A 12,398-nucleotide genomic window follows, 5' to 3' on the forward strand; every position below is an offset into this window, starting at 1 on the left:
ACTTATGTGTATATGTGTGTGTGTGTGTATGTGTATATGTATATATGTGCATATATGTATGTATAAAATATCTGAAACAAAGTCTCCTTCCCAGAAGAGCTTCCAGGTTGCAAAATCTATTGCTCATTTTGAAAATAATTAAACTGCTACTTGATCTTTAAAAAACTGCTTCTAGGCCTTGTTTGTGTGGCTACAACTATTTTCAGTTTATACACCAATACAATAGAATTCTGTTAACAGATCGAGTTCAAATGTGACCTCAGACAGGTACCAGCTGAGTGACCCTAGACAAGTCACTTAACCCAATTTGCCTTAGTTTCCAAACCTGTAAAATGAGCTGGAGAAGGAAATAGCAAATCCCTCCTGCATCATTACCAAAAAAACCCTCCAAATGTGTTAAGAGTCAGGCATGAAATGACTGAACAACAACAACAAAATAGAGCACTTTAGGATTTGCAAAGTATTCTATTTCTCCATGTTCTTGTGAGGATAAAAATCAGATATTTGTAAAGCAAATGTCATAGCATTATATAGTAATAGCTATTATTATTATAATGCAGATATTTTTTCTCAGTCCATCTTCACAATCCTATGAAATAGGCACTCTTATAAGAAACCATAGAGATAAGATTCTAATGCTAAGCCCAGCATTCTGTTCTCTATAGTCCTCCTTTAAACATGTGACCTCCAATGAGCAGGAACTCTCTTTATTCTCTTCCATTATGAGATGGCTGGAGTTACAGAATCACAGAAATTTTAAGGAAGACGACCCTCCTTGGCCCAACGCCCCCAAAATTCCAGACAAGCCTGTCCTAAAAGCCCCCCACTAAAGGGAAGCCTGGACCACCCATTTCCAAAGCTCACCTTCTGGGCAATAATTAGTGCCTCCCATATCATTTGCCAAAAGGGGAAAAGGCAACTGCTTTAGCTCAGCTGGGCTGCAGACCTGGGAAATGCTGGCTTCCAGGAACAAAGACTCAACTCAGAGACTCATTTGATAACCTCGTTTTAATTAATAGCATTCATGGTTCATGTATGGCTCAGAGGCAAATCTTGACTGCACCCCTGCCTCCTGTGAAGGGGCTCTTCAGTCTGGCTCTCTTATGGAAAGAAACTCAGGAGGAGGAGACAGGCTACAGGGATCTGGTAGGGGAATCCAGTCCCCATCATCTTGTGCACACGTCCTCATTGCACTAAAAGAGAAAAGGATATAGACAATTGGATGCTAGAAGCATAGGGTTGTATCATTGAAGCTGTGTTCCACTCTGAAATGCATAAAGGACAGGACAAGTGTAACCTATCATCAAGGCACATTGAAGTGGATATGAGGAGGAATATTAACACCCTGCCCTCAAGGACTTTATATTCTAATGAGGGAAGTCACAAGTGTATATATATACATATATATAAACATATGCTAAGTAAATAAAATATCATTGTTTGAGAAGGAGGAGGCAGTAGCAGGCAGGAAGAAATGGGGAGGGAGGTAGGGGAGAAACAAACATTTATTAAGCACTTACTATGTGCCAAAAATTGTTCTAAGTACTTTATAAATATTATCTCATGAGATCCTCATGACCACCCTGGAAGAGAGGTTCTACTATCTCCACCATTTTGCACTTGGAGAAATTGAAATAGAGGTTAAATGAGTCACACAGATAAAGAATGTCTGAGACTGGATTTGAATTCAGGTCTTCCTCAGGCCCAGTGCTCTATCCACTGTAGCATTTGGAGAGTCACAAAACATTTCTCATATAAAATCACATCATTAAGAGTTAGAATGTTATGAGATAAAATACTGGCTTTGGAACAAGGAAGAGCTGGATTCAAGTGTCACTGCTGACTTATATAGATTGTGGGAACCTGGGTAATGCTCTCTAAAACAAGAGTTTTTAATCTTTTATATGTCCTGGGCCATTTTGGCAGATTGGTGATGTTTAAAGACCCCTTTGAAAAATCAGGGTTTTATAATATATATATTTTTAATATATCATATTATATTTAATATTATATATTAATAAATATATTTTATATGGTATAATATATATAAATATAAATGAATAGATGAAAATAAATATATATAATACATAATAAATTAACAAATGTATATAAAATAAATATGAAATTGATGTCTAATTCTTTATGATTCCATTTGAGGTTTTCTTGGCAAAAATACTGGGCCAGTTTGCCTTTTCCTTCTACAATTCATTTTACAGATGAGGAAACTAAGGCAAACAGGACTAAGTGACTTGTCTAGGGTTACACTTAATAAGTGTCTAAAGCCCAAAGTCAGAAAGATGAGTCTTCCTGTCTCCTGGAAAAGTATTCCATGCACTATGGTGCCACCTAGCAGCTCTCTAGAGCATCATAAAACAAGCCAATTATATAGAAATAAAGATGCAATTTTTTTTTTCCCATGCAAGTTCATGGACCACCTGAAATCTATCATTTGACCCCTGAATGAGAGGGTTGGGGAACCCCAAGTGAAGGGTCCCATTTTTAAGACCCTAAGGGAAGAATTTGAATTTGAGGAGGTCACTAGGAGGAACTCCCAATACCAATGACATCACAGTGGGGACCAAAAATTGATGATGGCTGGACTGACAATAGGAATTTAATTAATCTGTGTTGATTGTGAGTCAAGTGATTAGCAAATGGTAAAATGTGCTCTGTAAAAAGATTATTTTGAGACTGGAGAAACAGGTCTCAAAAGCCAGGGCCCCAGGGCTAAGGACCTAATCTCCCTCTGTGCCCCAATAATTTACAAGAGTAAACTCACTGCTTCTCATTCTCCTATGAAGTTTTCTGAAAAACCACAAAGCACTTGGCACATAGTAGGTACTAAATTAATATTGCAGTACAGGTGCCTGTTCCCACAACCCCAACATGCTAGAGTAGGAGAGCAGCCTTTGGGATACCCAAATGAGCCCTACCCTTGCCCAGCTCAAACAGGAACTCTTACCTGAGGCTTTTCACTGGAGTGAGCATCTGCAGAGATGCCCAATGTCTGGAGGATAGTTTCCAAGGGAACATAATCCCCGGGCGAGTTCTGGATGAAATGCAGCAGCACCTTGTCACCACCTGTGGGAAAGCAGATCGACAACCCTCAGAACTCTGGCAGGATCAGGAGATGGGATGGGAGCCAACCACTGGATTCCATTCTCCATCAAGTGGCAGCCTCGATCCATAGGATACCAATAAAGTCCCTGCTTCTTAGGAGTGTCTGGCTCAGAGAGCTCCCTCCCAAGGAATTTCAGAGATAGAAAGGTCCTCAGCAGTTTCCTAGTACAATCCACAACCACAAAGAGCCCTGCTTGGGTGCCCAGAGAGGGAATAAGCATTTATATAGCACCTACTATTTGTCAGGAACTGTGTTAAGTGCTTTGCTATTGTTCAATAGAGAATTTAAGCCTTCTAAATATGAGGGAGGAATTAAAATCCAGAGCTGATTCCAACTCAGACAGGGGTCCAAAAGTAAGCTGCACTCTTGCTATATTATTCATTTAGTGTTAATGTTCAACAGACTTTTGTACAGGTCTATAAAAATAACTGCTTTTTATAACTGAGTAAAAATATTGGGACAAAATATTATTATTAGTGTTGTCATTATTCTTATCAGGGTGGAGTCTGGAAAAGCCAAGTTCAAAACCTGCTTTGTATACTTACTAGCTGTGTGACAATGAACAAATCACTGATTTTTTTTTTTTTTTTTTTTTCTCATCTATAAAATAAGGATAAAGATGGTCCTTACCTATCCAATTGAGTTTCTTAAAGGGTCAAAGGAAATAGTATAAACAAAACACTTTAGTGTTAGGATTCTTACAATGTGCTAAGTCACTGGAATGGATATAATTATCTAATTTATTTGATCTGATCCTACAAAAAGATGTTATGGGCCAGAAGTTGAGACGAGGTAATGTACTTAATTCACACCTTTAAAGGAGTTCATACCTTTAAAGGAGTTTGCTCATTGGTTCACACATTAGACTTCACACCTTTAGAGACCATATAAAAGGACAAGCCCATTCTCTGGGAGAAGATTCAGTGGGGAGATTCACAAGTCCAGGAGAGTCACAAGTCTAAAGGAAAAGCCTGCTCATGGACTTTGGGAGAGTCACAATTAGGATTGACTTCTGGGAGATTGACAAGGCAGAAACCCACAAACCTATGCTCTGAGATTGAGAGTCAAGATTCATTCTAAATTCCACCGTTGTGCTGGCTAGAGATATTAGGAGAGAGCTCTCAGAATCAAGGAGAGAGATAGGCCTCTAAGAAAGCTAGCCGGACCCCAGGAAAAGATGAAAGACTTTGAAGGACACAATAAAGGATCTGGACTTTAACTCCTGGCTGCATTTGGTGATTATTAGAACTGAACTAAAACTAAGGCTGCCTCCAGAAGCCCTCCAAGAGACCTGCCCCCAAAAGAACCATTACGATTTAGAGAACAGAACATCACACTTTAGTAATCCAAGAGTGCTATAGAAATGGTCATAATTCTTGTAGAAGTTGATAGTTTGCAAAACATTTTACATGCATCATCTGATTTGATCCCTGAGATCATTTATTTTTCACATTTTATAGATAATACCAGTTAAATGATTTGTCCAAGATCACGCAGCTGGTAAACGTCAGGGGCAGGCCGTCCAAACTAATTGCATTCACTAGGCCGGGATGCTAGAGAAGATGAGATGATTCTTTTGGGACACATTCTGGATCCTAATTTGCTTCAGGGTAGAGAACAGGACTGGGTCTAATACTAGCCACCCCTCCTGATTGGAAGACCATGCCAGAATCCCTCTTCCCAAATCACTGACCTTTGCTAACAATTAACATTCCTCCACTTTGCAGGAGGTCACCAGACAAGTTCCCATGGATGCCAATGGCCTTCGCCTGTGGAAAGGAAGCAAAAACCAGGTCACCGGATTATGTCAATCCCAGAAAAACAAGGAACAAAGCTGTTTACAACCTCCTTCACTGACCTTGGCGGCTACATCCCGGACTGGCTTCCCAACAGCAGCTGGGATGATGCTCAAGCTATTGTATCTGTGAAAAGAGAGGAAGAGAAAGAAGGTAAGAAGGAGAGGGGGAAAGGAGGAGGGATAGATGAAAAGAAAGAAAAGGAGAGTAAAAGAGAGAGAAGGAAGAAAAATGGGGGAAAAAGATAAGGAAAAAAGAAGAAAGGACAGGACAAAACAGGACAAGAGATTAGGGAAGAAGACAGGAGAGAAGAAGAGAGGGAAAGGGGGAGAGATTGAAAAGGAGAGAAAGGGAAGGAGAGGGTAAGGAAAAGGGAGATGAGAAAAAGAAGAAATAAGAGAAAGAGAAAAGGAAAAAGAAAGGGGAGGGAGAAGAAAATAAGGAACAGATGAGAGGAAAAGAAGGAGGAGAGGGAGAAGGAAAGTGGGAAAAGAAAAAAGGGAAGGAGAAAGAAGGTGAGAGAAAAAAGGTGGAAAGGGGAGAAAAAAAAGAAACAGGAAAATGGACAATGGAGATAGGAGGGGAAAAGAGAGAGAGAAGGAAGGAGAGGAGAAAGGAAATGGAGGATAGGAAGATGGGAGAAGGAAAAGGGAGAGGAATAAAAGAAAAAAGAAAAGGAGGGAGTAAGAGAAAAAGAATGAACGGGAGTAGGGAAAGAGACATGGAGAAAGGAAAAGGAAAAAGGACAAAAAGGGAAGGGGGAGAGAAAAGGAGGAAAAAGGGAAGAAGGAAGAAGAGAAAGAACAGACAGAAGGGGAAAGTGAGAAGGAGAGGAAGATAGAAGGAAAAGAGGAGAGAGAATGAAGGAAGGAGGGGAGAGAGAGGAAGAAGGGATAGAGAAGGGAAGAAATACTGTGTTAAGCTCTTTATAATATTATGTCATTTGATCCTCACAACAAGCCTTCAAGAAAGGGCTATCATTATCCCCATTTTACATTTGAGGCAACGTTAGCAATCGAAATAATCAATGGCTTGCTGAGGGTCACACAGTGTTAGAAGCCAGATTTGAATTCAAGTGTTCCTAACTCCAGATCCAGGACTTTAAACTATATCATCAGCTGCCTCTGAAATCATAATTAATAGCTAATATTGATGTTGCCTTTGAAGGTACATAAAGCCCTTTACAGATACAATCCTTAAGAGGGAGTGTGGAGTCAGACTGTAAAAGGCTTTCAATACCAGGCACTCAATATTTTTAGGATTAGCCTAGAAAGGCTAGATGGATTAGAGAAAGAGGAGTCTGGAGGCACTAGTTGCTGGCTAAAATTTCTATGGCCTAAGGGCATTTTGAGCTGACATCTGATCAAGAGAAGACTGGGAGCAGTGGGATAGGGAATGTTGAATAGGGAGGTATGACATAAGTGCCTTGCCCCCACTCCCAATTTGCCCCAGAGATTACCTACCACTCCCTCACAGGCTGCCATGTCACACCCACCTCTTAAATCCCAGTTCCTTGTAACTCTGCTTACTTTCATCAAGATAAAGCTCTGAAAAACAGGTGGAAAGAAGAGAGATTAGAGAAACGTGGGGAAAATTGCATGAACAGAAACAGGAAAGCAAGACAGTAACAGACAAGACAGTGAATGACAATCACAACCAGGTAGATGAAGACCAGTACCAAAAAGAAATCAAAGACTGAGTCACTGACAATCCTGGAAAAGAGATAATGAAACACACCAGTCTCCAGAGAGCTGAGATTTGGAGAACAAAAGATGACTAAGTGCCATAGCAGATAAAGGCTAGGCTTGGAGTCAGATTTCTATTTGAAGGCTGCCTTAGATATCAGATGTCTGATTCTGGGCAAGTCAAAAAAAAAAAAAAAAAAGGTCAGTTGCAATTTTCTCATCTATAAAATGGGCATAATAATGTTATATATTTTTCAAGATTATTGAGGATCAACAGATAACAAATCAATAATTATATATGTAACTTATCTTTAGTTTAATTTTTTAACGTTTTAAAAAAATCTTCAAGTAGCATTTTAAAAAATATTGGTCCCTCCCATTATATTCCCCAACCAATTAGGCAATTTTTTTTAAAGTTCCAATATATATCTCCATAGTCCAATAAAAAATTCCCCACACTAGGCAAGTCTGAAAACATATGTCTCTGCATTTTAAGTTTATCACCTGTTAGGAGATAAGTGGTGTTTTTTTTTTAATTTCTATTCTTATTTTATTTTTATTTTTATTACTTTTTTATTATTATTTTTTATTTTCATTCATACTCCTGGTTTATCATTGGGTTGATTAGAGTTCTCAAGTCTTTCATAGCTGATGTTGTTTCATATGCTGTTATCAGTAGATTCATTTTTCTCCTAGTTCTGCTGTAATTCTTCATAAAAGTTTCTCAACTTCCTCCGAAATTATCCATTTCAACATTTCTCCTATTAACCTGGGAAGACTTATTTGAAATGATACAAAGTGAAAAGAGCAGAGTCAGGAGAACACTATACACAGTAATAGCAATGTATCAACTAGAAATGACTCAGCTACTCTCAGCACTCTCATGATACAAGATAATTCTAGAAAATTTCATCCACCTCCACAGAAAAAAAAATGATGTGTCTGAACGTGAATCAAAACATACTTCTTTTTAAAATTTTCTTTTTTGTTCTTATTTTTTCTGTCCTGTATTTTCTTTCACAACTGATATGGAAATGTTTTACATGATTGCACATGTATAACCTATCAAATTACTTACTGTCTCAGGGAGGTGGAAAGAAAGCGAGAGAGAATTTAGAATTCAAATTTTTAAAAAAATGAATGTTAAAACTATTTTAATGTGATTGGGGAAAATAACATATTATTCCAAATAAAAACATATCATTTTATTAATATCACAAATTGTTTACCCATTTCCCAAAAAGAAAACATTTTTTTGTTTCCACTTTTTTGCTACCATGAAAATTTGTTGTCCTATAGATTTTTTTTTTTTACATATAGATGCTTTTCCTCTTTCTTTGATTTATTGAGGGTATAGGCTTAAAAGTAGTATTGCTGATTCAAAAGATATGCCCCATGTAGTGTTCTGGGGACACAGCTCCAAATTGCTTTCCAGGACAACCAGACCAATTCATATAGCTCCACCAACAACGTATGAGTATACCTGTTTGCCCATAGCCTCTCCAGCATTTGTCATTTTTTCCTGTGGTTGTCCTGGCCAATCTGAAGAGTATGAAGTAGAACATTAAAGTTGCTTTAATGCATATATAAAGCATTTTGCAAATCTTAAAACACAGAAATATCAGTATAACTTTTCAAACACAGTGGCTACACTTGTTGTTCAGTGATGAAAGTGGTAGGAAGAAAAGATGGCTGGCTTCCAAAAATTGTAGTGTGAAAGTTCTTTTTTTTTTTTTTTTTTTAATAACACTTAAAAAAAAAAAAAAAAAAAAACCTATAGAGCTGAGGAGGAATGTTTCACATTTTTCCATCCCCTCCCTCCACCCAGGCCCCCAGCCACATTCTATGCAGCCAAAAGGAGAGATACCCACAGAGAAGAAGCATGAGGCTTGAGAAGTCAGGCTTTTTACCAACAAAGACATCAATAAACGTCCAAAATGATTGGACTTCTTTGAGACCTCAGAGATTTTGCAGGCATCATTCCCACAATTAGTTTTTTAAATGTAAAGGTTACAAAATTGTTTAAATATTTTGGCCAGACAGGTGAGTCATCTGTGAACTCCCAAGTCTCCTTATTTTGGTTCCAGTGGAAAAAATGCCAGTCGTGGAAATAGGGGATGCAAGTTCAAATCTCAGTTCTTTCTACTTCTTGGGGTTGAGGTGGACAGAGCACCAAATACAGAGTCAGATCTGAATTCAAATCTAGCCTCAGACAATGACAAGTTGTGTGATTCTGGGCTCTGACTTGTATCTTGAATACTTCCCAGTGGTCTAGCCTTCTGGGGTCAATATGTGATTGACAAAAACTTAGAAACCATTTAGTCCAACCAGAATCACAGAATTTCTGTTTCTATAATTAATAACAGCTCATGTTTATATGGCACTTTAAGATCTGTAAAACACTTTATATATATTTTCTCATTTAGTCTTCTCAACTACCCTTGGAGGGAAGTTATTATCTCCATTATTATTCTCATTTAATAATACTAGATAATATTTATAATACCAAGCACTATATTAAGCTTTTTATAATTATGATCTAATTTTGGTCTTTTGAATTACCCTGGGAGATAGGTGCCCTTATATCATTATATCTCCATTTTACTACTATTTTTAATACTACTATTACGACTACTACTATTATTACTACTGCTGCTGCTGCTGCTGCTGACATCTCAGATTCAGTGTCTTCATCCGAAAAATAGGGATAACAATAGCATCTACCTTCCAGAGTAGTTAAAAAAAAAAAAATTCTGTCATTTGGTAATGAAATGACATTTGTAAAGTGCTTAGCACAAAGCCTGGCACATAGTAGGTACTATATATATATATATATATATATATATATATATATATATATATATATATATATATAGTAGTGGTAGTAATAGTAATAACAGTAATAGCAGCAACAGCCAGTCAGAAGAATAGTGAAATCTCTAGGGTCCCTGACCAAGTTCTTTCAAATTCTGGTTCTGCCCTATGTGGTTTAGACAAAGCCACCTCCTAGGTTTCAATCTCCTCCTTAGAGGTTTGGACCAAACAGCTTCAGACCAGAGGAAGTTCAAATTTAGCTTCAGGCACTCACTAGCAGTTTAATCCTGGGCAACACATTTAAACTCCTCTTAGCCTCAGTTTCCTTCTCAGAAAAATAGGAATAAAAAGAGCACCTACCTCCCAGGGTCCTTGTGAGGATCAAGTAAGGTAAGATTTCTAAAGTTTAAAGCCTCCTCTAAATGCTATGGTTATTATCATTATTATGGTGATAGTATTATTTATTCCAGATCTAGATTTTAGGGTAGTAATCTCTTTCTTTCCCAGATGTGAGAGGTTAGGTCAGTGCTCCACACACTAGGTAGCTGGCTCTCTGAATGGACACTGCCCAGGTCTGGGATTGGGGCTCAGCAAGAGTGGAAATGAGATCCAAATGAGCAAGAGGGAAATGACTTATTCAACTAATAGAAGACTGAGACAAGATTGGGACGAAACCCCCAGTTTGTAATCCAAGACTGACCAACTAGGGCTCCCTGGCCACACTCACCTCCTTTTTAAAAAATTAATTAAATTAAATTAAATTAATTTTTACAAAAATTTTATGCCTAGGTAATTTTCCAGCATTGACAATTGCCAAACCTTTTGTTCTAATTTTTTCTCCTTCTTCCCCCCTCCCCCAGATGGCAGGTAGACCCATACATGTTCAATATAACATATACTTTACCCTCCCCCAGATGGCAGGTAGACCCTTACATGTTCAATATGTTAAAGTATATGTTATATTGAACATGTATGGGTCTACCTGCCATCTGGGGGCGGGGGAAGAAGGAGAAAAATTAGAACAAAAGGTTTGGCAATTGTCAATGTTGTGAAATTACCCATGCATATATCTGGTAAATAAAAACTATAAAAAAAGAAGTATAAATTAAATATAATATATGTATACATGTCCAAACAGTCGTTTTGCTGTACAAAAAGAATCGGATTTTGAAATAGTGTACAATTAGCCTGAGAAGGAAATCCAAAATGCAGGCGGACAAAAATAGGGGGATTGGGAATTCTGTGTAGTGGTTCATAATAATCTCCCAGAGTTCTTTGGCTGGGTGTAGCTGACACACTGACCTCCTTTAAAGTAATTCCCCTCCTGAAACTCCTGCAGGCCCAGGGTCTCGGGGGCGATTCCCACCAGGCGCACATCGTGTTGATCCAGGAGATCCTTGATGCTGCTGAGATCCTGGGCGATCCAGCGACACACCACGCAGCCGAAGCGCCGCAGCCCCAGGACCACGCAGGTGCGCTCCTGCCACAGGCTCTGCAGCTCCACGGCCTGTGCCCCACAGCAGAGCCAATGAGAGTCCGCCCTCTCCGGGGCTAAGCCTCCTGATCCCCCGCAAGGGGAAGGGCGACAGGCTGTCCCTTTGGAAAAGGCCCACTCCAGCAGGCAGGAACACCCCCCCACACCCCTCCGAGATGTGCCTAAAATACACTATCTCCCGCCCCAAGAGCACAACTAAGATCCCGATTGGAGGATTCTGGAAAAGTCTCTGACAAGTGCAAGAAGTATCCTATCTCTTGTCTCAGGTATGAAACAGCCCTCCGGGTGGACTATGGCGACCCCCCTCTCTGAGGAAATGCAGAGTACCTCGGCCTGCCTCGGCGGGCAGGGGATCCCCAAGTCTGGAGGCGTGCTATGGGGAACCACATGAGAATCCCACCCCGGCCCAAGCTTTCGGAGACCCCAGCCCCGGAGGTGTGTTACATTTGCTCCCCCATCTCTGTACAATAGGGAGAGCACCTCCTTGGAGAGAGAGTGAAGAAAGACTCCCCTTTTCCAGACCAGACATCGTCTCCTTGTCTCCCTGTGTCCCTCTCCCTCCACACGTCCTGGCCCTCCTCCCATCCCACCCCCCTCCTCTCACACACAAACAAGGAGGCAGACCTCCGCGAGGTACTAAGAGTACCCCACCCCTAAGCATGCAAGGGGGCCCTCAAGCCTCCAGGAGACTTGCCATAGGGATCCCACCCCCAGAGCCCCTCCCACCTCCTGCGGAGGCCCCCTCACCGTGGTTGCAGGTGCAGCCCTTCTCTCCTCCCCCATTTCCTTACCTCCCCGGTCGCTACGCTCTTGAGGACACAAGCGCCCACCCGAGCCAGGTCCAGGGCGCTCATCGCAGGCCGCAGAGGATCCTCCACAAGCTCAGTCCACTGCCCCAGCACAGGGACGCTGAGGTGGGTGGGGAGCCTGGGCCCGATCTACCTAGACCTTGGGGTTGCAAAGCTGACACACTTGGACTTTGCTAACCACCCGATAAGCATATGCATGAGACGCCAGCCAATCACGCCGATCGCCCTGTCGGGGGCGGGGCTAGTTGTGCGTGGGTTACGTGCTAGGGGGACGGTGGGCGAGGAGAGAGAAACTGGAGCTAAAAGATCAAGTTCTAGGATCTTCCTTCAGTGAAAAGGGCCAGACCAGGGGTGGGGCTGAAAGTGATTTTATGAAATAAGAATCACAACCTCCTATCAGAAGCACGTTTACATTGCAAACTCTAAGCTCCGAGACTGCCAAAACTACCACATAAAATAGATCCCGGGTCCTCCAGCAGCTAAACGTCTAATGGGGACTGTGTGCAAAGCATTTGTACAATGGAGAAACTGGCAGAATAAAGTGGAGGCCCTCCCCAAGGAAATGCACTGCAATGAAGGGGGCTCTGGGAAGGCTTCTCGCTGTGGAAGGTGGGAGGACGCAGAGATGAGCAGAGAGAGCATTCGTGGGCTGGGGGACGGCCTAGCAAATGTCCCAGC

The 12,398-nt window shown here is 40.7% G+C and overlaps 1 protein-coding gene across 1 annotated transcript; it reads right to left on the reverse strand.

Annotated features, from left to right (window-relative positions):
• Window positions 1–993: 993 nt before the first annotated feature.
• On the reverse strand, window positions 994–11,895 carry PRXL2B (peroxiredoxin like 2B). Its single transcript, XM_074306503.1, has 7 exons — window positions 11,703–11,895; window positions 10,719–10,923; window positions 6,413–6,464; window positions 4,980–5,043; window positions 4,815–4,890; window positions 2,963–3,081; window positions 994–1,193 (listed from the first exon to the last, which is right to left on the reverse strand). Exons 1-7 carry the CDS (start codon window positions 11,763–11,765, stop codon window positions 1,167–1,169), a joined length of 606 nt encoding a protein of 201 aa, XP_074162604.1. The 5' UTR covers window positions 11,766–11,895; the 3' UTR covers window positions 994–1,166.
• Between the last annotated feature and the right edge of the window lie 503 nt (window positions 11,896–12,398).

Source organism: Sminthopsis crassicaudata, chromosome 3 (assembly GCF_048593235.1).
Source record: "Sminthopsis crassicaudata isolate SCR6 chromosome 3, ASM4859323v1, whole genome shotgun sequence".
Taxonomy (NCBI): domain Eukaryota; kingdom Metazoa; phylum Chordata; class Mammalia; order Dasyuromorphia; family Dasyuridae; genus Sminthopsis; species Sminthopsis crassicaudata.